Here is a 28,000-nt window from a genome sequence, read left to right as displayed (position 1 = left end):
TGGGCTTGTCCAGCCTGAGTAAAGCTAGCACAGGTACGTCTCTACAAGCTGCAATCGCATCCCATGACTTCAATGTAGACATACCCAATGTCATTAGGGTGACCAGATGCCCTGATTTTATAGGGACAGTTCCGATATTCAGGGCTTTGTCTTATACAGGCACCTATCACCCTCCATCCCTGTCTTGATTTTTCACACTTGCTATCTGGTCACCGTAAATGTCATTGATATGGCGCCAATATTTCAGGTGAAATCCTGGCACCACTGAAGTTAATGACAAAACTCCCACCACTTCTGTTGGGCTAAGGTTTCCCCCAATAAGCTACTGTGTTTTAGATTTTTAGCTGAATTTTTTGGAAGTGAATTTACTCAGACCCCAAAATGTTAAGTGTGGGTTTCATATTCTTCCACCAACTTTTATACTTGTGTGTACATCTTTGTGTTCATTTTTTAAAATCTGATTTTCAGTAAGGAAGTTAGTTCTAGATTAGTTGTTAACCACAGAAATGTACTGGTGGTATTTACTCGGTGCTGTGCCTCGCAGAGGTGCAGCAAAAGTGAGGTATGATGGGGAAAAGTTGCTTTAAGTTTGCACCCTCACAATCTTGGGCTGCTCCAGGGCCCCCAGCATAATTTAGGACCCAGAGCTGACTATCTAAGATACAGCAGCATCCCTGGGCTACCCTATGGGCCACAGCATGCTGCTTGGAATCTCTGCAATGCTGTGGCTCCGCTCCTGCCTTTCCCATACTCACCCCCCCTTACACTAAGTCTTGTGATGTGGCCCTCAGAAGGCACATTAGCTTCCACTCCCTCAGCTGGAATTGGGGCTTTCAATGCCCCTTTATGCTGCTCCAGCCTTTTTACCCATACAATGGGTCTGGAGGGGGAAGAAAATCTCACCCTTAATTTCTTACAGAACCAAATCTTTGTACCACTTAAATAAACCAAAGTTCTCATTGAATTCAGTAGGACCAGAATTTGTCCTTAGTATTTTTGTGACCTGACTGTTTATAATGGACCAGATTTTTAAAAGCTTTCTTCCACCTTTGCACCTGCAATTTTGCATCCACAATTATTTGGTGGGACAGTTGACATCATAGGGACATCTATGCATCTTCACCTGCTAAGATAACTCTGTGATGGGTGCAGAAAAGAACTTAAGTTGGGTAGAACAGAACAAATAATTACAAACACAAAAATGGAGGCCAGTACTTAAAAATTTGCCTCATTACATGTGAATTTTAAATTGACACTGAAATTTTAGGGTGGAACTTTCAAATGAATGTTGGCCAGACTCTTCTCTTGTTTGAAGTATATAGCAAACTTAAAAGCTATTGAATCCAGTGCACTTTACCTATAAAACAGCCAAGCAGAGCTGGTCAAAATGTTTTGATTTAAAAAAAAATTGTTGAAGAATGTTGTTTCAACAAACTTGAGGTATTTCTTAACCCATTTCAATGTCAGTAAAAATTCAAATTGAACATTTTTGTAATTTTATGAATTCTTTTTTAATGTGTAAAGCTTTTTGTTTCTTCTTTGCTGGTGAGATAGTGGTAGAAAAAAACCTACTTTGTCTCCCTTTTAAACTTTTTTCTATTGGGGAAAAAAAACGGGGGAAGTGTGAAAATGGGGGGGGGGGGGGGAAAGTGGGAGGTTTTCCCCACCAAAACCAAAATTTTCTTTTTTAATTAAAAAAAAATCTAATTCTAAAACTTTCATCAAAAAAGCATGAAAATTCTTGAATAAAATTAAAAAATCCACTTTGAAAATGTTTTACAAAATATACTAAACTTTTTTTGAACAGCTGTACAGCTTGAGTTGTCTAGTTGGTGATATCATCTGTCAAATAAAGGCAGAGGAGAATTTGTGTATTTATAATAAACATTTAACAAATGTAAAAGTTATTGCACCCAATGCACTCAACTTGTAAAACAGCCCAATGTCTATTTTATATTATAGCCTCCCAGAGGAAGTCAGAAGACCAGATAGTACTTAGTTAACATTTGTAGATTTAGTCAAATGTTATCTAAATCTGTTGTGTGAAATACTAAAATCTGATACATGTACCAAAATTCCATACTTATGTGGAAAAAAAACCTATTTAACTTGCTTTCACATCCCCCATCTCATTTGGATAAGCAGATTTTAACTGTCTGAAGGTACTGTGCTAATGAATGGTTCATTGTTTAAGTTCCTTTTATTCTTATGAGTTTCTTTCAATTATTTAAAGATATCCTCCTTGATTTTGAAACAATCATGTAACATGACATAAAATTTAACATAAACTATGGGCTGACAACAACCAATCATTTTACAAAACAGTCTTCTGGTAAATAAGAATAGACCATGTCACTAGGGTGTACGGGAAGGCAGAATTGGGCTCTGTGATTGCAATTCTCATCCCTGCTCCAGCCACTTTACAATGCAGAAAAGAGTCAGAGCCACGTAAAGGAGCCCTAACAACCCCAGGTCCAGACAAAGGAGAATTCCTTCAGTGCAGGAACTGAGGAAGATGGCTTCAGATTATCCTCCAAGAACCCCATCATAAATCCAGGTTTTATATAGCGGATGTGCTGGGAGCATGTCTGGGGGTAAGCAGGGCCACAGCACAACATTGTGGAGCTTCAGAGCAGTACTTCCTCCCATAGAAAGATAGGGGCAGGCTGCCATAATTTAGCCAGTCCAGGCCTCAGAACAGCACAGAATCAGGAGAGTACAAAGGTGAGCTATAGCCACCTTCGTTGTAGTCCCTTCCCCTCCCCCCAGACTGCTAATTCTGTGATTCCGTCCTTAAAAACATATCATAGGCTATGTCTACACTACCGCGGTAAGTTGCCCTACGCTACGCAACTCCGGTTAAGTGAATAACGTAGCTGGAGTCGACATACCTTAGGTCAAGTTACTGCGGGGTCTACACCGCGGGGGGTTGATGGGAGAAATTCTCCTGTCAACTTACCTTACTCTTCTCGTCGGGGGTAGAGTACAGGGGTCAACTGGAGAGCGATCTGCTGTCAATTTGGTGGGTCTTTACTAGACCCGCTAAATCAACTGCCGGTGGATCGATCTCAGAGCGTCGATCCCCGCTGTAGTGTAGACCTACCCCCAGACTCTCATCTCTCTACCTTGAATGGTCCTTTACAATATGTGCTAACTACTTATGCTAAACAATCTGCTCCACCTTGCATTTAGCTGTGACATGTGGAGTGCCTTTCCCAGACCTGAAGAAGAGCTCTGTGTAAGCTTGAAAGCTTGCCTCTCTCACCAACAGAAGTTGGTCCAATAAAAGATGTTACCTCATCCACCTTGTCTCTGTAATAGAGCTGTTGTAAGTTAGGTGTATTGTGAGACCGTGTACTCAGTTTTACACTTCTAGGCCTTCATCAGGATAATGTTTAATAAATATTCATTCGTCCATAAAGTATTTCTAAAAGACAGAATGTTTAATTGTCTACATTTGAGGTAAACTTATTAAAATGGTCTATTTTGGGATCTCATTCTCCCTCACTTACTTAGGTAAAGCTCTGAAGTCAATGAGAGCGTTGCCTGACTAAGCCTTACAGAATCAAGCCTTTGGTAGACTTCTAAAATATTTTTTCTTGCTTCCTTCTTGTATATCCTTAGGATACTTCTCTATTCACAGTGCAATCCAATCAGAATGTGGTAGATAACTTGGTAAGTTGTGGCTTTTATTTCTTTTTTTAAATGTCCCATAAAATACTGTGTTGCGTTTTTGCAAATGCATCTATTGCACTGATGTGCTTCCATCTTTTAAATCATGTACCCTTTGCTTGCAAGGTTGGACTAAGGATTCTGTGAACTTTTCCCCACTCAAACGTTTTTCTACCAAAGCAAACAAAAACAAAATAAACCCACAACAGCCAGAAACATTGCCCTGCACCCAGCATCTTAAAAAGGGATGTTTTTAAATATTCCAAATTTAATTTTTAGAATTTTAGTTTTATAATATAACAGTACTGGTCAGTTTGCACATAATTTATATTCGTTTTTATAACCGGTGCAGTCATTGCAATCAAGAAAGGGTATTAATAAACACCACTGTGCAATGTTAACCAAGTAGATGCTGGCCCAAAATGGCACCAACTTTATTCTCTGTTACAATAATACATTATCTTTGTCACAGTTTATCCAGCTGGAAATATTACTTTTGATCAGTGGTTTTTCATATATTTAATCAGACACATTCATTTTTATTATCATACAGGGGTTTAGAAATGTTTATGCAAGTGACCATGCTCTGGTAGACAATTTATTCTCACCAATACTCTACTGCAGTCTTGATTTAGCTAAAGGTGATGGAAAATATGAAGTGTCAGCATATTAGGAAATAGAGACGTACACTACATATGCCAGCTGCCAAACAGGAAAAGTTTGAGAATATTATTTGGTGTGGTGTTTGTACAGTACATACGGTATGCATATATCCAGAAACATAATAAATAATGTATTTCCATCATTCAATAAGTGTACTCTGGGCAGTATTTAGCTGAAGTTCAAACATGGCAAATAGACTGCAGATTACTTGATAAATCCTGTTGTGTGCAAGCAACTTGAAGAAAATCAATATAATCTGCATTATAACAATTGTCTAAGTAGCTACAATTACTTATAGTATTAAACCTCAGGGAACTTATTAGTGGACTCCCTAGGTAGAACTGCCTAGTGTTTTTCATTCCAGCTTCTGATTTCTTCTTTGTGAAATACCATACAGCTAATATTAATTCACTACATAGAAATGTGCTGCACAGCAAGGAATAATATAATGAATGTGTCTTTATACTGTGCCAACTCCTGACATCCTTACGTAGGCAAACTTCCATTGACTGCAGTGGGAATCGGCCTATTTAAGGAATGAGTGAAAAATAAGTAAAGACCTCTTGATTTTACTTGAAAAATATTGGAAAAGAAAATGTTTTAATCTCTTAGAGACTTTTATAGAGACTACCTTTTATATCACAAGAGACCTTCTACCCAACTGTGTGGTATTATTAAATGTGAATGAAGATGCTTTACTGAACTAAATAACTTCTGAGCTTTGCAACGTACAGAGTAATTTGTTCATGGTGGACTAATCCATTAAGATTATTTTGTCTGGTTGAGCTAGCTATTCTGTGTAAGTGATCCCAACCTGTAGCTCCCCTTCTATATGGAACAAATCCTGCCTTAAGTATTTTTACCCCCAAACTAACCGCTGTTACATTAATTGCTTGGAACCTGTCTTACGAAAGGTGGAAAATCCTTCCCTTTTTTTTGAGGGGGGGAACTTTGCTGGAGAATTGAGGTTGTGCCAGGACTGGTATTCCTGGATGCATCCTTATGCTAACAACAAATGTATGCTAAAATTCGACAGAATCCGAATCACGGTAACATGGCTCAGAAGATGGATTCCACATAGGTGACTGGTGTGGAGTTAACTGGTAGAGGGAGAGCTTGTTAATCACAATCTGGTTATTTTCATTCTGTCAGACTTAAATAAAATGTTAATGGGAGAAAGGGTAGACAGTGGATCTGGAAAAGAGCAGGAATGCAAATTGTTTCAGTCCATGATATTTGCTCCCTATAAACGACTGTCTGGTATGACTACATCCAGCATAAATAGACAGAACAGGCACCATTTATTTTCAGAACAGTCAAAACTGCATATAAAAGAACAAGGGATTGTTTTAAAATCTCATAGTTACAACAACCTTGTGGTTTAGAGACTGGACTGGGATTTATGAGCTCTGAGTTCAGGTCCTAGCTCTGCTACAGACTTTCAGAATATTCTTGTTCAGGTCATCTAATTTCTTTGCCTCGTTTTCTACCCCTAAAACTGGGAGGATACTACTTCCCTACCTCAGAGGGATGTTGTGAGGATCAGTTAAATACACATAAAGTGCTTTGAAGATGAAAATGCTAGGGGTTAATTATTGTTACGAGGCCCAGTCCTGCTATCCTCTCTGAGGCCTGGGTCTGCAGGATCAAGCCTGTTATGACAGCTACCAGGGAAAGAGAATTATAATAAATACAGAACTGTAGTTGTGCACTCTTTCCCGTTCCCCAATTTCAAATGTTCTTGAATTATTTTTTTCATTTAAAAAAAATTAAGATTGAGGCAGAAGAAGCTCCATCTTTGGAACCCCAGGCTGAAGAACCCCTCTCTCCCCCTGCCGCGGCGCCTGTTGCTGCCGCTGCGCCTGTTGCTGCCGCTGCGCCTGTTGCTGCCGCTGCGCCTGTTGCTGCCGCTGCGCCTGTTGCTGCCGCGGTTCCTGTTGCTGCCGCGGTTCCTGTTGCTGTCGCTGCGCCTGTTGCTGCCGCTGCGCCTGTTGCTGCTGCTGCCGCTGTTCCTGAACAGGAAGCTCTGCCTGCTGAGCCTAGTGAGCCAGCAGAGGAAGCTGTGGTGAGTGACCAAAACCTCATATGCCCCGAGCTTTCCTCTGATTTTTTTTTTTTGTTCATCGTTGTGTATGTGTCCACCACATTACAGCCGTCCTTTCCATTTTTATCCTCTTTACTTTTAGGGCTGGTTTCCATTCTGGCCTCCCATGTCACAACAGGCTTTCCAAAAGCTACGTGTGCCTTTTTACCCTAAAATGTCATTCCTCTCATGGCTGGCGTTTCAGACCGAAGTTCAACTGAACTACTGTGGATTCAGATATTGTAACTGTCAGACAAACCTAACCAGGGAAATGAATTGATACCATTTATAAATGACACTATTAATGCTTTTCTCTTTTCAAGATGATCAAGTGGGGAGATAAGTACTGGGCTAATGTACATCTTGAATGTTGTTTGATTGAGTATTGAACTGCTTCCTAATAAAAACCAAAACACAGGTTTATGCAAGTCTCCTAATGTTAGAAGCCAGCCGGAGAACTGAGCTCCAAAGCCAATTGAGGGTATCCAATTGAAGATCTCACAGTCAACATTCAGAAAAATGAGAGTCAAATGTTGTGGGAAAAGATGATGGCTCTCAAAGAAAACCACAGCAAGGTTGCCTAAGCTGCTTCCCTCTCCTCCCCAGCCAATCTGTTATATTTCAAGAGGTACTCTAAGCCAGTGGTTCTCAGTCTTTTCCATATTGGGTTTCCCTTTTTCCATAATGTGGCCACCATGGAGCCTCTTCCATCTAGCCAGGGCACCCCTGCTATTAACAATATGGAAAGGCCAGAAGGGTTTCACCCCAGTGCTGAGAATCCATGGTCTAAAGAAAAATGCATCCATTTCTGTTGACTGCCAGCCTAATAGTATATCTGCTTCCACAGGCACTATTATCTTTCTCCAGGTCAGTAACTAGTGGTCTATCACTGTTAGAATCTGAACAGGTATTCACTGGGCCAAATCCTGACTTCCCACGACTCACATTAAAGGTTATTAAATCAGATTATATCACCATTGCTTTTCACTCACTTATAGATAGATTGTAAGACATTGTGTGTGGGAAGAGAAGAATTTGGCTGGAAGCCATCTGAGGCATTACCCTCATTTGAAGGCACTTTAATCACTCCTTTTTAGAGTTAGTAAAATAATCCAAAGAATTATTTGATATTCCACATAACTGCTCCAAAAATCCAGTTCACTGAGGCCCATAACTGAGTCTGGAATTTTCCTGTGGACTGTTGCAGACACATGACCCAGAATTAGGAAAAAAACCTGTTTTAGGGGTCCATCCTTCTGCCATTGAAGTCGATGAGTGTTTCATTCACCTTTTATGACCCTCAGGAAGCAGTTTGATCCAGAGATAGGGGCACTGGATGGGGAATCAGAGGGTGTAATAGGTGACATGGGCAAGTTTCTGTGCCTCATTTTCTGGTGCTGCCTACTTTGTAAAGCTAGGTATTTATTAGTAAGAGCAGGATTAGTCCTTCCTTCATCCACCATTTCACTAGGGGTAGGGGAAGTGGACGTCTGCTTTTTCCTGTTTGACTATATGAAATCAAAACAGTGCTTGTCTACATCTAGACAAACGTATCATCTATAGAATTTATTTATGGCATACGTACTGCAGTGAACAGGCCTTATCATATGTGTCGTGGGACTCTACTCAAAATCATGCTACCAACCCATACTCTGGCCACAGCCTAGAAAATAGCTGGAGGTTTGTTTACATTGAAATAGTGATACTGCGATGGTTCACCTTTTTTTAGAACTACTGTTTCCCGCAGTTTCTCTGCAGACTCAATAAATGTATTTTATCATTGCATTAGTTCACATGCAGAAGGCGTTCTTCACAGCCAGAAAACAAGGTGCTTACATTTTGCAGAAATTGCTCTGGACCCGAGAGAAGGGCTGTTACTGCATGCCAACCATGTGTACCTACAGCCTGAGTTTCACTCAGTGGTATAAGATCAAGAATCCTGATGTTAGCTCTATTTGATTCACACAGTCTCAAATGCAAATGAATACTTGGTACTCACTAAGAGTTAGTTCGACCCTTTAAGCTCAGTCATGTGGTAGAACAAGTAACTAATTGCAACTCTGAAAAGAGTTTGATGTACTTTTTTTCCCTTGCACCTGGCTGGGTCCAATGACTGGCCTGTTTAGTGTGGGGGGAGCATGCAGAAGCCATGTATTCATCCTCCCTGACCCATGGCTACCCTGGCCACTTGCCTATAGATAGTACAAGGGCTGTGCTGTACAAGGGAATTGGAGTCACAATCTGGGTAGCCATAATGTAGCTGCATGTGGGTCCTTACTTCCCCATGCTCCCTTACACTGTCTTTAGGGCCTCGTTCTAGTTTTATTTACATTGGTTAACTCTTTATTGGTTTTCATGGGTTTACGGCAGATGTTCACCAGAGTGAGCTCAGAATCAGCCTCTTACAATAATTCATCCAACAACATTAAGCCTCTGCAATTTGTATGTGTCTGCTCCTCCTGTCTGTGTTTTCTTTTGAATTGGTATAAATCACAGTAATAACGTGTCAACATCATGGAAAGGCAAAAAGAGAAACAGCCTGTCTCTGAGGCATAGCATTTTGTCAAACCTTGGTCTAAGATGCCTACCCTCTACTCTTAGTAAATGTGAGAGTTTAGAATAAACGAGGAGGGGGGAAAATTAACCATTAGCCCCGATCTCTTCTTCATTTCAGTGAACTGAATTGTGTACAAAATAATTTTGAAGAGCAGATTATAATGAACCTTAAGAGGCTGTTTCTAAAATTGGGTTGATTTTGTCTTTTTAAAGGGATTTCATGGAAGGAAATAATCTTTGAATAAATTATTTTCCTGAAAGAAGAGATTGCTAACCCCTTTTTATCCTCAGTTGAGGCAAAGTGAAAGTATAAACTCTATTATACACCTTGAACGCTAATTAACTGACAGGCTGTAACTGCAGTCACACTTGCTCATAGTGGGCGGAACTGACCCTTTTACATAATCCTTTTTGCTGCTAAATGTCACATGCAGTTTTTAGTTCATGTTCTGCTAGAATATGGTACAGCCGAGGCAGAAATTACAGTGTTATTGTGAAAGAGGGAGACAAATAATTTGAGAATGAGGCAATTTAGTAGCAATTCGGAAGACAGATGATAGATATTAAATAGCAGTTAAATGATTTTTGTTAAGGTTTTCTCCTTTTTAGTTTCATTTACAAAATAAAACAAGTTCTTGCTCATTTGAAAAAAGGAGTCCTCTGGGAAATAAGAAAAGTAACATGCTGATGCTAATAACGCATGCAGTAGATTTACTGTTGGAATTTGATCCAGTGGGAGAAGCAAATGTTACTTTAGAAAAATAGCTTTTAATATGTGATGTAAAAAGAGTTTTTGAAGATTAAGATTAAGGAAGAAATAGATAAAAGGTCAAAGGCCAACATTTGATAAGGATACCATAGATGAAAACATTCCTCAATAGCAGTCCTGCATTCAGTTTATCGGTGTGAATTTTTTAAAAATTTGTGTTATATTTGTAAATTTTCTCCCACTACATATCTCTTCTGGCTTTACATTACACTCCAATTATAGCAGCAGCATCAATAGGTGCAATTTGCCTCTAGTATATTTCCTGTCAGACCACGCTGTGCCAGAAAATGTACCTTAGAAATGGTACCTTGTGGGGCTGGGGTAAATTTTCCAGCATAATGTGGGTCTCATTTAATTTGAAAAAAGAAGAACAGGAGTACTTGTGGCACCTTAGAGACTAACAAATTTATTAGAGTATAAGCTTAGCCAGTCTTCAGCTGGCTAAAGAAGGAGCCTCTCCACCCCCCCCCCCAGGATACTTGAAGGAGACTGAAACAAAGGACAGTAACTGCAGGGGGTGTGAGTTATAGCTGGACCCAGGCTAAAAGGAGATTAGCCTGTAAAAGGGAGCACTCTGGAACTGGTGAGGAAATTATCTGTATTCAGTTTGATTAGGCATAGATCTGCGCATTTTATTTTATTTTGCTTGGTGACTTACTTTGTTCTGTCTGTTACTACTTTGAATCACTTAAATCCTACTGTCTGTATTTAATAAAATCACTTTTTATTTAGTAATTTACTCAGAGTATGTATTAATACCTGGGGGAGCAAACAACTGTGCATATCTCTCTATCAGTGTTATAGAGGGCGAACAATTTATGAGTTTGCCCTGCATAAGCTTTATGCAGGGTAAAACGGATTTATCTGGGTTTAGACCCCATTGGGAGTTGGGCATCTGAGTGCTAAAGACAAGCACACTACTGTGAGCTGTTTTCAGGTAAACTTGCAGCTTTGGGACAGGAGATTCAGACTCTGGATCTGTGTCTGGAGCCAAACAGGAGTGTCTGGCTCAGCAAGACAGGGTGCTGGAGTCCTGAGCTGGCAGGGAAAACAGAAGAGAAGTGGGCTGTAGTCCACGAAAGCTTATGCTCTAATAAATTTGTTAGTCTCTAAGGTGCCACAAGTACTCCTGTTCTTCTTTTTGCGGATACAGACTAACACGGCTGCTACACTGAAACCTGTCATTTAATTTGAAGGAAGAGAAGGGATAGTCCGGTTATCAGGACACTAAGCTCTGACTTGATAGACTTGGGTTCAAGTGCCTGCACCTCCACAATCTTCCTGTGTGGCCTTGGTAAGTCGCTTAGGGTATTGACACTGCTCACATCAGCGAGCCACCTGTGTCAGAAGATTCGGGCTAGTAGTGCTTGCACTAGCACTGTAAAAGCAGCCGTGTAGACATCATTTAGAAGTTGTGTCTCGGGCTCTGAAGCTCCAGCCCAAGCCATGACTGTCTACACTGCTGTTTTTAGAATGGTAGTGCAAGCCCCACTAGCCTGTCTCTCTGTCCAGGCTGGGAGCCTCACTCCTGCGTGCAGTCCACTGGCAGTATAGACGCACCTTCTGGAACAGATTCTCAATGGTATTTATTTAGGTGTCTAAAGATGCATATATGCAGCTAGTGGGATTTACAGAAGCACCTGAAGTCAATTATTTCAATGACTCTTCTGTAAATCTCACTAGGCGCATATTTGAACCTTCTGGTACCTCAGTACCTTTAAAAAATCTGGCCCTTAGTCTCTCTCTACCTCAGTTCCCATCTGTAAAATGGGGATACAGGTACCTTAGATAGATGTGATTTATGGATAAGTCCCTCTATAATTGAATGCATATCTTGGGAAATTTCCTATCTGAATACTCTCATTTAAGTCAAAGGGGCTTCTTGTGGAGCATGAACTCATAGTGAGTAGTAGCTGTCAGAATCTGGCCTTGTTGTTGTTTACTTATGATTCTTTAATCCTTATTCTCCTGTTTTAAAATGTTTCAGTCCCCAAGTGAGGGAACAGAATCAGTATGACATGGCTTAAATAATAAATTGCACACATATAAAGAATAGCAAATAGACAAAGGTAACTGTTCAAAAACCATCCTTTGCCTGGAAATTGATTGCCCAAATTGTTTAGTAAATACTTAGAAACAACAAATGCATTTGCAGAAATCCAGGTTGATACCTTAATGATTTGCAAACGGGACAGGGAGGGAGGAACTAAATTTGTTTTTTCAGACAGCTGTAAGTAGCTGATTTAAGTAATATGATAGCTTATAGTAAGCTTCAGATCCATACTAATAGGTCTCATTCAGTAATATTATAAGAGTATTTTTTCCAAAGGCCAAATCCTGAAGTACTTGTTATTCAGGCATAAGTCCTGCTAACACAAATGGCCCTTAGATGTGAATAGTTCTTGAAAAATCAGTCTGGTATTTTCTGCAGTCAGATACCTGGGTATTTTTTCATCCTCTATTTTTTCTTCAACAAACATGCTTAATGCAGGGAGTGAAAGGAGAAAAAAAACAAGCCATTCTTACATTTGTGTTCCCCTGTGTCCTCATTCCAGTGTCTCATTATGTCAGTGCAGTACAGGAACTTAGTTCATGCTCCTTCCTTTGTCCTTCAGGGCTCAAGTGCCATAGACCAACTGCAGGTTTTTATTAGTTATCGGCAACAATTGATCTGTTGTTTATTTTCTCACTTTTGCGGGGAAGGAAGTGGTTGGCATTCTAAGGTGCAATATGTACACTAATGCTATCCTCTAACAGTGTTCCGTAAAACCAGGGAAAGTAGAGGCATCGTCAGCTTACATTGGTATAGGAAGGACAGTCTCATCGCTAATGCAGTTCTTTGGAGACAGTTCTGCCACCTATTTCTATGCCCTAGTCCAAGATAGAAATAGAATACCATGTAAAAAGCACATGGTACACTAGCCATTGTGCTGTTTCTTTTTCTGATTAAAAATTCTCCTTCCACTGTGTCCATTTTTCACATTCAAACTCCGATACATCTTCAGCCAAACACCGACCACAACTCTGAGCATGGCTGTATGTTTTGAACGTTCTTTGGGCAGATGTTCTGCTGCACATGTGGGAAGGAGGTGCATTAATTGAAAATGTCAGCATATTTCACCAAATATAGTAGTAATTCATATTCAAGACACTCCGCTATATGTGAGGAAAAAAGAGTTTGGATTTGAAATGAAGAAGGCAACAATGTGGTGTCTTAATGTGAAAGTTAGTTAACCTTATTATGTTCATTTCCTAGCCATTTGTATGTTGTATGGAACACACTGATGTTTATGGGGGGCTATTCAGAAATCCCTGTTTTATTAGTTACACTTAGTAGTTCTGAGAGAGCTCTCTTGTGCCTTGGGTCTAATGCGGTCACCAGGAGGTTTCCCTGTGGCCACGACAGCGTCCTGGGCAGTAATGGGGGGGGGAGGGGTGTGGCAAAGCATCGGCCCCTTCCCCTTCCTCCTTGTTGTCCCTGGATGCGCCACTCTGCACGTCTCTGGAGACAGGTGGGGCACAATGCTGAAGGAGCAAGGCGAATTCTCTACCTGTGAGGGGGATTGGGGGCTTAGTGGGGCTTGGACTTCAGCCCTGGGGTCATTGGGTGGCGGGGACTTAGGGAGCCTGGCTGCAGATTAGGAGTCCATCCATGTGGCTTCAGACTCCAAACCCTGGCCGCGCAGCAGTGGGCTCCAGTCCCTGGCTCTGGCCGTGTGGCACTGACCCCCCAATCCCGCCGGTGGCCGCTGGCCCCAGGCGCTGACCCCATTCGTGCGCTCCAACTTTCAGCCCTAGTCACTGACCCCGGCCACCAACCCTGAGCTCCAGCAGCTGCTGGCACTGGGTGCAGATCCCCGGCACTAGCCTTGGGCTCTGGCAGGTGGTGGCTCTGGATGCTGACCTCTAGCCCTGGCTGTGTGGCAGCAGGCGCAGACCCCAAGCACCAGCCCTACACCCCAGAGGCAGCCGACCCCCAGCCCTGGCCGCTGAACCCAGGCACTGCTCCTGGATGTCAACCCTGGGTTCCGCCAGGTGCTGGCCATGGGTGCTGATCTCCAGCCCCAGTAATGCGGCAGCAGGCATTAACCCCAGGCTCTGGCGGGTGCTGGTCCAGGACACTGACTCCTAGACTTGGCTATGCAGCAGCAGGCATGGACCCCAAGCACCGATCCCCAGTCACACAGCAGCAGGTGCCAGCTCCAGGTGCCGACCCCAGCTGCGTGGCAGTGGGTGCTGATTCCCAGCTGTGGGCACTGATCCCCAGCTCTGGCCATACAACTGCGGGCGCCGACCCTGGGCTCCAGTGGGTGATGGTTCAGGGTGCCGACCCCCCAGCCCCAGCCGCCGACCCACACCTCCAACCACGCGGTGATGGGGGCACCCATCCATTGCCCCTGGCCTCTGCTTCCTCAGCCCCCACCCCTCCATCCATCCTCCTTGGCCCCCACTGCCTCACTCCCCGCCCCTCCATCCAGGTCTTAGTTTGCCAGGACTTACTGTGAAAAACAAATATCACTTTTCACAGCATTATTTTTATTATTGAGTCCACAAAAATAACCTACATAAATAAATTACAATTATCTGGATGTGTGTATACATGCATATTTATTTGTTTTTCCTCAAGTTAATAAGTACTTTAGGAAAAATGTCAGTGTGGCCAGCAGCAAGAGTTGGTGACTGCACTCTGAAGCCACCAAAACTTTTATTGTGAGAATCCTGGGTAATGCCTGATTGCATGGTGCCCCCTCACTTAAATTAGTCAGAGTCTAAACTAAATTCTATATATTTTTTCATAGTTCTATTCAACTATGCATAAGACTCTCACCTATTACTTTCCTGGCAAGCACAAAACGAGTACAATATACATTGGGCTTCATTTTAAAAAGCAGCTTTCAATCTGAGGTTACAAAATTGTGGCTGCATCTAGTTGTGGACACAATTTATGGCATATAGATGCATCGCTACCTGATCTGGGAGTGCAATGAGATAGTTAGGTATGGAAGTGCCATGGATTGCACCTGCAATTAACTCTGGCCAAAATTTGTGCTTTCAACTAATTGCAGGTGCCAAATTGGAGCATGAGGTTCTTTTAAAACTGAGGGCTCTGGGACATATATGTGAGAGAGATTGTGACAGATAAATAGTATGCTGACATGTAAAGATGAGGACGGAGCTGGTGCAAAACACAAGATGGATTATTGAAGAGGAAAGACCCAAGAGAATCTAAAACCATGGCTACATATCCAACTGAGTATCTTGGCTTCAAAAAGATCTCTCTTATATGTGAGCTCCAAGATGCAATAGAAGTTTGAACCAAGCAAATTCCCAGGACTGGACTTTATCTATGGACATATGATAAAGCACTTTGGGAAGAGGGCTAAAGCCAGGTTGTTGGACGGCATAAACGACTGAAGGTACCTAAACAGTGGAAGTCAGCAATTGTTGTTCCCCTTCTTAAGAATGGCAGGGATCCCTCTTCTCCAGGAAGCTAGCAGTTTGTATCTTTCACTAGTCACTTCTATAAGATAATGGAAAGAACGGTACAATCAAGGTTCCTATGATGGCTTCTAAAAGAAGGGAAGCTAGAATGTACCCAAATGGCATACAGGCCTTTCACTCAACTTTGGACCTCATGGTGGCCTTCTGTGAGCCTGTTATTGATGGATTCTAACTAAAACCACCACAGTCATCAATAAGAGTCTCTTTTTTTTAATCTCAGTGCAGCATTTGATAGAGTCTGGCATGATAAGCTCTTAGTGAAATTTAGAGAGATGGGAATTTGTGGCTAAATGTGCCTCTGGATAAGAGATTTGCTATAGTACAGGAAAACAACACTAAGACTAAATGGTACCTTTTGTGACAACAAGACCAGTCAGTATGGGAATTCCTCATGCCTCAGTTTTAAGTTCTCTTCTTCTTTTCCTGCTGAGCTTCTCTGAACTGCCAGGCAGCTTGAAATCATATGCATACATGTATGAAATAGCTATATTGGAGAATTAATTGAATGACAACTTGGTAATTGTAATTAGGCAGTGTAGCAGGGTGGTCCGCCGCTCCTGCCTGGAAAAGCTTAAAATAGCCCTAGCAGAAGGCTGCAGCTATAAAAGCTGGGCTGATTGGGGAAGTAGCCACAGCTGGGCCATGCCCCAATTAGGCCACATCTGGCCTGTATAAAAAGGCTGGGAGCCAGGAGCTCAGAAGTCTCTCTCTGCCTTCAGAGAGAGAAGGGCCTGGCTGCAGCGAGCTAGAGACAGAGTACCTGAGTGGAGCAGGGCTGGGGAAAGGCTGAGAAGCTGGGGAGCTCCAGCCTGGATAGCCCCAGGCTGCGGCCTAGTAGGAGGCCAAGGGGTACTGGGGATTGCAGGGGGCAGCCCATGGGTAGGCCAAGGCAGCAGGTCCAAACCCAACCTTGCCTGTGATGAATGGCCTATACTGCAGTCTGCCCCAGGGAGGGGGGCTAGTTGGTGACTGGCAGTGGCCTTATTATGAGGCGAGGTAGGGATAGTAGGTGGGCGTTCCCTGGGGAACTGAGGGGTGTACTGCCAGAGGGCAACACCCCAGATACAAGGGCACTGGGGTCCGGGAGGGACACGGGCCAGAAGACAGGTGGATCACCGGCCTGCAGGGGGCGCTCCAGGACGCTGGAAGAGCTAATTCCCAGAACAGACCAGCAGGAGGCACCGCAGGCTTGAGTCCGCTCCTCTACAGGCAGGCAGAGAAACATAAATTCCAGCTGAGTCCAGCCAAAAAAAGTCCATTTACCATACTATTGGATGGAGAAGGTATTGCTGTTGGAGAAGAACCTTGTATATTTTGGAATGACCTTGGCCACAGAACTAAGTTTGGACCACAAATGTGGCAGTCAAAGCAAAGAAGAGACCGAAACATCTCTGATGTAACTCCAGTACCAATTGGGGTTCTTGTATTAGGTCTCTGAAAACAACAATCTCCCAATACTTGAATATGCCTCATCTCTCTAGTCACACATTTGCTCCCAGAAGCCTTGCCAAGACTGACATTGTCCAGTCGTCTGCAGTTCACCTGATAACTGGATCTGTAAGATCTACTCCAACAGCAATTTGTGAGTCTGATGTTCAACCTCTTGAGAATCATAGCAAAGAACTGCTAATTTGGTATGGAAATTGTCTTCATTCTCTAACTGAATGTCATTGTTGAGGAACTGAAAAACCAAATCAAGGCTGAAAGGATTGTCTTGTTTCAAAAGAGGCGTAAAGGCTACTAAAGAAACAGCAGCATTTCATGATGATAGGAAGGTAAGGTGCATAAAGAATCTTGTATGCCCATTAATTCCTCCATGTGAACCTATTTACTTTGGTAAATATCTCTTTCTTTTGAAACCTTGCTCGAAGGAACACCTGGACTTGGTTTCACTAAGAAAAATGGAAGAAAAGACCCTCCAGCAGTGTCAGTCACAAGGCAAACAGATTTATGTGTACACCAGTGGTTCGTCAGACAAATACTTCAAGAATGGCAGTTGTGTGTTTACATCTGGTAGCCTCAATGGAGAGAGTACAAGGAAGAGCATTAGGTCGGGATACATCAATTTTCAATTATATGGCTGAAATGAAAGTTATTCTCAGGGCATTCAAAAAGGGGAAAAAAAAGCAGAAATAGAGGTGGATTTTTCTCATGATTGTTGACTTGCAAGAAGCAATCCTCAGTTCCTTTTCAAGAAATCAGAATGCTATCAACAATACAGTTCATAAGGAGGCTCAGAGGATCAGAGAGCAAGGCAATAAATTGATTTTTTTTCAATGGATTCCATCACATGTTGGTATATATAGAAGTGAGGGAGCCAAACTTAGAAGCTCAGAAACTCGGGTAGGAATGACAATGATCAAGGATATTAACACGCTATCAAGGAAAATATTAGCTGAAATAAATGGTCAAAAGATAAAATATCCATAGATTTATATTAAAGCATCTTGGAAAATGACATTTGCTATCATGAGACTCTGGACAAGACACTCCACAGGAATGAAAACCAATATCTTGGTCCCATCTCTATATATTCTAGAAGTTGTGTTGGGAGTAGACTTTAACACCTCGCCATGCTTTTGAACATAACATTGCAAGTAAAAGGATGTTCATTGGATCAAGCCCTTCCACAGGACCCTGTACAAGTCACCAAACTCATTCTTGAACTTCAGGGCCTGATATGATTGTGGGACAAGAAAACAGCTGCAACAATGTTAGGACCGATCCTCTTCCGGTGTAAATTGGAATAGCTCTGTGGTGCTAAGATGATTTACACCCTCTGAGGAACTGGTCCATTATTTTTAAATGTTTTCTTGCTAAGGTACTGTGCCTAGCAAATGGGCTTTTATGGGTGTGGCATTACAGTCTATATGATTTTATAAAAATGTGCTAATGAGCGAATATAATGTAACTGGAATATGCTTCATGCAAAAGGTCTCTTGTAAGGTATCATTACAAAGCTTATAATCTACTGAGTGTGATCATCCTATTTGTATAAATGTACCACTCTTGTATCTGAAACTAGAAATATGAAATATAACTTTGAGGGTCTATTGTAATTATGCAAAGTGTGGGCCATTAATGGTGGTTTGGAATCTTGACTCCCATTAACCAGGACAATTGTCTGCAGATGGCTGTGTTTTACCTGTAAGTCTTCCTGTATACGTGTGTGCTGGCAAGTGGGTAATGAAGTCTTGCAGTGACATGTGATCATGTCACCTGAACTGGAATCCATCTTTAACCTGGTGTCTTTCCATTGAGAAGGAGGGGGTGGGAACCCAGAGAGGGACAAAGGATTCCCGCGTTGTGCAAAAGATTATATAAATGGGTGGAACAGAACAAAGGAGGAGGAGCCATCATGAAGAATCCCCTAGTTACCACCTGAGTTGCAACAAGAGCTGTACCGGGGAAAGAATTGTGCCCAGGCCTGGAAGGTCTGAGGAAAAAACTTACTGAAGTATCTCTGAGGGTGAGATTATCTGTATTCAGTTTGATTAGACATAGATTTGCACATTTTATTTTATTTTGCTTAGTGACTTACTTTGTTCTGTCTGTTACTACTTGGAACCACTTAAATACTACTTTCTGTATTTAATAAAATCACTTTTTACTTATAAATTGACCCAGAGTATGTATTAATACCTGGGGGAGCAAACAGCCATGCATATCTCTCTATCAGTGTTAAAGAGGGCGAACAATTTATGAGTTTACCCTGCATAAGCTTTATACAGAGTAAAACGGATTTATTTGGGTTTAGACCCCATTGGGAGTTGGGCATCTGAGTGTTAAAGACAAGAACACTTCTGTTAGCCGCTTTCAGGTAAACCTGCAGCTTTGGGGCAAGTAATTCAGATCCTGGGTCTTTGTTGGAGCAGACGGGAGAGTCTGGCTCAGCAAGACAGGGTGCTGGGGCCCCGAGCTGGCAGGGAAGGCAGGGGTAGAAGTAGTCTTGGCACATCAGGTGGCAGCTCCCAAGGGGGGTTCTGTGATCTAACCCATCACAATGGGTTCTCACCAACACATTCTCTCTTAAACACCTCCTTCCTCCCACTAGGCCACAAACTTTCAGCTGAATAGTAAGAGTTGTGAAATAAGGCAAGCTCTGTGAACACTTTGTTATAAAAATGCTAGAGTATTCTACACTAATGCAATAATTATTGTGAACTGTGCTGTTTGGGATTATGACTATATAATAGTGCAGTACGTTTTTTTGTTTTGTTTTGTTTTTTATAAAGAAATGGGTCAGGTTTGACATACTCACATCTCTAGATAAGTGCACAGTGGTGTTTAGGGTTGGCACCTCTGAAGGTAAGTTGACCTAGAAATGTATGTTATGGCATACATTTAGAAGTTTCCCAGTAAGCATACAAAAAGCCAGGGTACTAATCAGCAAAACTGCCAGTTTGAGAGAGACCATTTTTATAAGTCGACTCAGCAGAAAATTGCATTTGGTGCGTGTGTGTGTGTTTACTTCTTATAAGAAATTATCATTTTATGATCAGTCTTTGTTCATATATTCATGCATCTAAATTCTCACTTAAGTTTGCAGTGTAAATAGATACAAAAATTCAACAAGTCAGCTTTGGTAGCTTCAAAGGAGAATTAATAATAATAATAATAAAAAGGTTATATAACACTGTAATTTTAACAGGATAAAGCTGTGAGAGGTTTCCATAGTAACACAGCTGATAGCAATTGACTTGCCCTGGCATCTGGACATGTTTAGGGCTTATGATGTGACTGCAGGCAATACTAGAAGATTAGATTAAAAACATGATTGATATGAAGTTCAGAAATAACACAGCATCCTTTTGTTAGGAAAAAAATACAACCATTTCCAATGAAGTTTGTGCAATTCTGGAGTGACAATTACAGGCTTGTGAAGGTTGCTAATTGAGACTCTGTCTACATTATTATGTGTAAACTATTTTCGGCTATACTGTAGCCAAACATGACTGTAACATGCTTTGTGTTCATACACAATACTGTTGCAGACTGGGTTACCCCCACATTCAGAAAGCATGCTAAAATTTTGCAAAGAAGGTAGATTATATAGCCTGTCTTTAAATAATCCCTGTCCACAGCTGTGTCTACCTTGCTGTTAAAACTGTGCATGCTACAATAGAACTGGAAAACAGCTAGGAAATGGTTGTCCAGAAAAGTTCTGGAAGAAATGTACTTGTCATCTGTTTTCCAACAGGTCTTGCAGTTAGTACAGTTTTACTCCTCCTGTCTAGAGGGCCTTAGTGTTAAATCCTATCTACACTGAAGAAAATACCAGGTATGGGGAGCCAGTTACATCATAGTCATTTTTTTAACTCAGTTAAAACCTAACACATCTGAGTACCTTGTGAAAAGATCTGAGGCCCTATTCAGCAAAGCACTTGATCACATTCTTAACTTTTAACTTTAGGCATGTGTTTGAGCCCCATTGAATCAGACCTTAAAGTAGGTTGTGGGTATGTCTACACTAGAAACACTACAGCAGCATGGCTACAGATGCGCCGCTGTGGTGTGGACAGTTACTACAGCAATGGAAGAGATTCTTCTGAGAGGCTTAACTATGTTTCACATGGCGTGAAATTTTTCACAGCCCTAAGCAATGTAGTTAAGCCAACCTAACTTTGTAGTGTAGACCAGCCCTTGTTGGTTAATTGGGAAAAACAATACGTTCTGTGCAACAACATCTCTTTCTGCACAGTTCAGTTAAATGAATCACTGTCCAATGAGCATCAAAAAGAGTCTCTCATTTTTGAGAAATCCCAAGAGGAAAATACGAATTAAATGTTGTTGGGTTACAGGGACGGGGGGACGAAGACAGTTGTAGCCAGCTATAGGAAAAGTTTGAGATTGCTGTAATCCAGAAGGTCAGCAGTACTCTGGGGAAGGTACTTATCAAAACATTTTCAAAGCTAACATTACCGTGAGAATAACCATAAAAAAATAATAATGGAGCTCTTCAAATTCCCAGCATGATAATGGTGATGAAGAGGGAGGAAAGGATTAATTTTCTTAGTTCTAAGACCACGCTGACTTGTTGCTCTGATACTGTGTTGTAATAAGAATGGTTTGTTTTGCCAGACAATATCTGAATAAGCTTCCATATATTATGCCATTAAGCTTCAGCTATTCATTTTGTTGCATCCAGAATATGCCCTGCTTCCATTAAATTTTATTAATGCATACTTTTCTGTTGCCAAAAACTCTAAATTAATGTGCTGACCATATTTCCTTTTTAGCAGGAGACTGTCACAGCAGGTGAAAAGGAGACAACTGGGATTGCTGAGGAAGAGAGTGAGGTAAATATGAACAGCCGTAGGAGGGCATATGTTCTTTAATATCTCAAGAAAAGTGTCACAAAGTTGTGTGTGTTGGTTTTTTGTTTCCGTGTTATGAATATGTGCTAGCTAGAACATCTGTCAATTCAGCTGAGACCTCTTTTAGAACCTATCTGTTGCAGTGGTATACCACTGGGAAACCCCACTATAACGCGCCCCCTGATAACGCGAATTCGGCTATAACGCGATCATAAGGTGGCTCCCGCCGCCCCAAGCGCTTAAAAAAAAAAATTTAAAAAAAGCACCAGCCAGCGCACCACCGAAGCACAAAACAAACAAACAAACAAACAAACAAAAAACGCCGAAGCATAAAACAAACAAACAAAAAAGCTGCCGGAGCACCGCCGAAGCACAAAAAAAAAAAAACGGCTGGACCGCCGCCGAAGAAAAACAAAAAAAGGAACGTTCCTTCCCCACTGCCTCTTCCTCTCTACCCTTGCTTCTCCTTTTGGTGGGAAGAGCCATTCTCCTCCCCAGCTGCTCCTCACTCTTCCTCTGCCCTTGCACATCTCCCCTGCTCTCTGCCCAAGAGAAATTGACCGGCTTGAAACTGACCGGCTTTAAATGGTAAAATTTTCATAACCCTGCTATACCGTGACCGCGCATTTATCGCGATCGAATTTTTTGGACCCCAATCATCGCATTATAGCGGGGTTTCACTGTATCATAAATATTTTAGGACAGGTAAGAATGTGGTTATGTGGTAGAAGGTGATATAATGTTGTTTCTATTGACATTCAGAATGAACAGAAAATATGCTGCCATGGAGTTTGAATGGCATTAACACTTCCTGTGGATTTGTTTGTCTGGGCTCCTAATAGTGTCTTTTTAAAAAAAATTGCTTTCATTCATCATTCCATTTTTCTAGCATGCTAAGCCCTAAACTGAAACAGAAGTTAGAATATAATTATCTTACACTTTTATTTTCTAAAGCACAAATTGGGCATTTCATTAGATATGGTTAAAAACAACTAAATAAAAAGTTTAATGAAATATTGAATTTCTCTTTAAGACCAGGTACCCTCTGATCGACTGTTTGTTTTAGGTTATGTTCTCATATGTGTGAGAGAACATATACTATTTATTCTGGATCCTTGTTTACTAAAATGCAACCTTGACAATGCATTTTAAATTATGGTGAGAGTAACATGAGGATTTCAACACTAGTGACTGGAAATTAAATTCAGAAATAGGAAAAAGGGTTGAAAAATAAGGAAACTGTAAACTCTGGTAATTACTCAATTTGGGTCCAGTCCTGCAAGATGCTAACTACCTTTCTTTTTATAAGTTTCTGAACTCTGGTATGTAAGTATTTGCTAAAATATCATAGACCAATTCGCTACTCATTCTGGTTTTAGATTATTGTAACTCCAATGGGCCAAATTCTGCTCTGTTATGCTGGTGTAAATGTGAAGTAAATCTACTACCATCAGTAAAGTTACTCCAAATTTATGCCAGGGTAACTGAGGGTAGAATTTGGTTCATTGACTTCACTAGAGTTGCTACTGCTTTACATTGGCGTGAATGGAGAATCAAGCCTTGAAGTGTAATGCTGATTTTTTTCCCATTTAAACAGAAACTTATAGGCCCGATTCACCACTGCATTATTCCAATTTTACACCAGCGTAGCTGCATTGAAATCATTGGAGTTACACAGGCATGACACTGGAGTAATATAGTGGTCAATCAAGCCCTACTTCTTTAAAACTGAGGGTTGAAATAATAACAAATACAACACCATCTTTCTTCTAGAGCATTTGGCTTGTCACTCTTGATATGTTCCAGTATCTTGTATTCAAGAAATCCCTTACTGTCCACAAAGTGCAAGCTGACTAATGTCTTCAAAATGTAACTGTTCATCAAGCTCTCTAATATAGTGTATATGTAAACTCAACCTCTCTTGCATGGCACATTCACCCGTCACACATATGCATCAAATCTCATATTTAAATTGGCAATATTTGTTCAATGCATAACCGCTGCGAAACTCTATCCATCGAGTCTTGTATCCTGCCTTCAGCAGAAGGTGGTATGTGATGCTTGAGAGAGAGACCCACGCACTTTCACCATTATTTGTTTAGCCAGTTGTGCAGTTCTGTACATGGGAAATCCATCCAGACCTCTGCAGGCAATGGATTTATTTCCTAAAGCATGAGCTTTAGTTCCCCATAGCATTATATTAGCTTGCTTAGCTACAATTATAATTAATTATCATAAAAATTATCCAGTCCCTTTTTAAATCCAGCCATTGAGGCCAATCTTAAGTTATTGAAAACTGGCATGCACTATTCAAGTCAAACATTATGGACTAGATCTTATTAACTCATAGACTTCCCCCAGCAGTAAATACCTTGGGCCGTGTTTCTCCTCTTACTTACACTTCTTTTGTATGCAGGAGGGTTTGTTTACAATATGAAATCAGGTTGCATATGTAGATATACAAATACTTGTATTATTCACCACTGCTATCTAGGGTGAAATCATGGTCCCAATGAAGTAAATGGGAATTTTGCCATTGACTTAAATGGAGGTAGCTATTAGCTATGGGGCTAATCCAAGCTTTTGAGATATGATAGAGAGAAATGGTTTCATTTTTGCCACTTACCCTGGTAATATCGACAAAAACCCATATTTATGATTTTCTTTCTTTTCTTGTTATAGTCTGTCACAAGAATGAATTATCATTCCATTTTGATGCATGCTGTACATATGGTGACTTATGACAAAGGGCTGTCAGAGTCTGACTGTTTCAGTGTACTGATATTTGTAAAATTAGAACACGCTTCCTTCATGGAAAATGGACTGCACAAATCCAATAAAGAGAAAAGAAGTGTTGATTCCGATCACATCAGATAGCAGGATCAATTTCTGTAGAATTTTGTAGAAGCATAGTGTATAAAATCAATCTAATATGCACTGCCTCCCCCATCTCTCCTCCATTAGCTTCTCTCTGGGTTTTTACAACTATTGTTTATTTAAATCTCTTATTGAAGCAAGACTGCTGAAATTGGTAGTACAAGGAAGGCCTGACCTGATGTCTTTACTCACAAGTCCCAGGATGTTTGCTGGTATAATTTGATCTGGCTGCCCGTTAAAGCCATGTATACTTGATTCTGTGTCAAATGCAATTAAAATTAAAGTCTCTCTATAAATTCACACAATATATTTTAGCTTTTCTTATCTTCTGTAAAGAAAATTGGAAAAATTTGTTTACCAGTCTCATTAAGAGTTAATGATGGCAAGGACCGGTGTAATGTCCAGCAATGATGGCAGCCAACTCAGATTGGATGTGATCAACCTTATACATGAAGCAGATATCTGATCTGAGGCAACAAGGATTATCAGACTCTTAGCCACCAAAGCCAATTCTGCTAAATGCAACTTGTTAGATGCAGTGGTGGAGGGGAAAGTGAATCATTTTTACCCCCAATTTCACTATGGCATGATAAACAGAAATACCATAATGAAGCTGCTTGGATGTGGCATATGAGTTTTCTATTTGCCGAGCCCCCAAAGCAGATGACACTAGCTGGGAAGGGGATGTGGCCGGGCATCCATTCATTATGTTCCATGGAGAGTTTTCACTGCTGGGTTCCTATAGAGCCGCAGCCCTGTTGAAAGTGGCCCTTCTCCAGCCAAACCCATGTGTAAAGCGCAGTGTAAACCCATTCTCCCCTCTCCTAGAGGCAAATCCTCCAGCAATGCAGCTTTAAGGCAAATGAGCCCTCAAACTCTGCTCTAAAACTTTTTTTTTTTTTTTTTTGTATTGTAGTGTGTGTTTTATATCTGTGCCCAGTAAGGAGCCATCCCAATATGCAGCCGTATGCCTTTAATCCATTTTTATTTTAGTTAATGCCTTAGGAAACCCTCCCTGAAGAAGTAACTTTTGTCGATGCCACTAAGTATATCAAGGAAGCATCATAACAGGTTTTTCACATCTTTAATCATAAGGTACAGAATAGCATCTAACAGCATGAGTCTCTTTGTATTTACTTAGATGTAAATACAGAAACACTCCATTGAAATTAGTGGCATTATCTTGGTATAAAACCAGTGTGGGATCATAATAAAGCCCACTGCATTGTCTAATGGATCTAAATAAGCGAATTGATGCCAGTTTATATCTATCTAGCTATCTATCAATCAAAGCCTGGAGCTCTTTAAAGTGGCCTGGGTACAGTTGGTGAATAGCTGTTGTCCAGAATGATGGATGTGGCTGAACGGTTTCCATTTTCTGTTGGCTGTAGATGGTAGCTATAACTGAAGATGCAGGTGCAGTTGAAAATGCTGTTGTAACTGAAGCCAGTGAAGGTGCTGCTGCAGGTGAAACAGCTGATGAAGGTGACAAACCTAAAATAGAAGAGAAGGAAGCAGTGGTGGCTCAGGTAAGATGTTGTCGGGATGCTTTCTGAAGCACTACACAAGAGAAAATATTGGACTGTTCATGTCTCCTGGCCTGAGTTACCACAACAACCCTTTCTCGGGAGAGCGATGACTTATCTGTCCATATTGGCCCCCATTCTGCTTTAAGTGACACTGGTATGAAGTAGCACCACTGACTTCAATGGAGCTATGCCAGTTTATACCAGCTGGGAATCTGGCCCAGTGTGCCAAAAATCATTTCTGATGACTTTACAATTGATAGATACTTCTCAGATGTGTTCTGGGGTTTATAACAGGCTCAGTTAATCCTAAAGATAAGCAGAAGCTATTTCATTCCATTAGCTATAAATCTGGAGAATAGTGGCTTGTTAAACAGAGCTTTGAGACTCTTCAGATGTGTTTTTTATCTAACTGTTCTTTTTTTCCCAAATGATAAATAAGATCAAGTGCACTGGTGTTCAGAGATGCTGAGCACATGTAATTAGTCAATAGGAGTGGTGAGTGCTCAATGGGGGAGATTTTCAGAGGCACACAGGGTAGCAAAGGCCTAACTCCCACTTATTCCCATTGGGAGTTGGGTACCAAACTGCTTTTCGTGCCTCTGAAAATCTCCCTCTACGCCCTCCTGGCATCTGTGAAAGTTAGGCCTTGAACCCATGCAACTCTAGAAGAAATAAATTGCAAGGATATTCTAGTGTGTGGTCAGGCTGGCTTCCAGCTTTTCAGCAACTGGAGACCAAAGAAAAGACCCCAAGTGGTACTCTGGCACTCTAGGGATCAAGGACTTCCATGTCACAATTACCTTAGGCTCTTCACATCTGTTTGTTTCAATCACGCTCCTGTTGTCTCAAGCTCTTCAGGTTGTGGATTGCTTTTTGTTATGTGTTTATGCAATGCCTCACACAATGAAGTTGAGGTCCCTAGGTCCTACCACAGTACAAATAATTAATAATAATCAGAACAGTCCCTGACCCATCAATACAAACTCTCTCTTTCTGTAGGGTTCGGGGGTATGTTTAACCCAGACTATATAAAATAAACAATTGATAGACCTGGTCATCCTCTGTTCTACCTGCTTCCCCATGGGGGGTTGGGAGAAGAGGTACCGATTGAGATTTGGGAAACTCATTTACATAACTCTCTCTCTCTCTCTCTCTCACACTCACACACACACACACACACACACACACACACACACACACATTAATGAACAATGCTACAGAATTGGGGGAGAGGTATTTCCCTTGAGCACCAGGCTGAATTGATATGTTGGCCAGGTGAATAGCTAGCCAATGTGGTCTTTAGCGGGTTGCACACCCCAGACAGCTGCCTAAAATCCTATCTGAATAGGGCTCTTATATTAACATGATTGTAATGAGCTTCACGTGGTCTCTTCTGTCGTTTATGCTGGTGTAAATCAGGGAAAACTTGAATTGGTGTTTAAACTATTGCAAGTGAATATAGTGTGCCTGATTTTGATCTCCCACAAAATTTACACTAGTGTTACTTCACTGACGTAAGTGGAGTTACTTCTGATTTACGGCAGTGTTATGGCCTGATCCAAAGCACTTTGAAGTTAGTGGAAGTACTCCCATTAATTTCACTGGAAGTTGGACAGGGACCTAAGTGAAAACAGAATAAAGTGCAGAGTGTTTTATCATCTGCTATGGTGACAGTTATAATCCATGGGGAGTAAGTTAGAGAATTGACATGGGGAGGAATGGAGACCGGCAGTCACAAACTGGGAGGATATTATCCCCTGGATGCACTAGCATAGCTCTCGTCAGTGAGAAGATTAGCTGTGCACGAGAGGAAAATACATCCATATTTTCTCTCATAAACAGAAAAGCAAATAAATAAAAGTTTTGTTTCATACTTTTTAGAAATAAAAACGAGGAGTCCTTGTTGCACCTTAGAGACTAATATCAGGGGGTAGCCGTGTTAGTCTGTATCTACAAAAACAGCAAGGAGTCTGGTGGCACCTTAAAGACTAACAGATTTATTTGGGCATGAGCTTTCGTGAGTAAAAACCTC

At 41.3% G+C, this 28,000-nt stretch overlaps 1 protein-coding gene across 2 annotated transcripts in view; it reads left to right on the top strand.

Annotated features, from left to right (window-relative positions):
• AMPH (amphiphysin) overlaps nt 1-28,000 on the top strand; it is a gene marked incomplete in the record, with an annotated part of 178,825 nt that overhangs the window by 142,664 nt on the left and 8,161 nt on the right. Inside the window, 6 exon segments of one of the 2 annotated variants that reach the window (XM_034761230.1) lie at nt 3,625-3,679; nt 4,508-4,512; nt 6,110-6,158; nt 6,318-6,400; nt 21,485-21,544; nt 25,831-25,968. In XM_034761230.1, the coding sequence (XP_034617121.1) occupies nt 3,625-3,679; nt 4,508-4,512; nt 6,110-6,158; nt 6,318-6,400; nt 21,485-21,544; nt 25,831-25,968 (390 nt within the window). 2 annotated transcript variants of the gene reach the window in all.

The sequence above is a fragment of the Trachemys scripta genome, chromosome 2 (assembly GCF_013100865.1).
Source record: "Trachemys scripta elegans isolate TJP31775 chromosome 2, CAS_Tse_1.0, whole genome shotgun sequence".
Lineage (NCBI taxonomy): Eukaryota > Metazoa > Chordata > Testudines > Emydidae > Trachemys > Trachemys scripta.
This window is presented reverse-complemented; position numbering and strand designations above follow the sequence as displayed.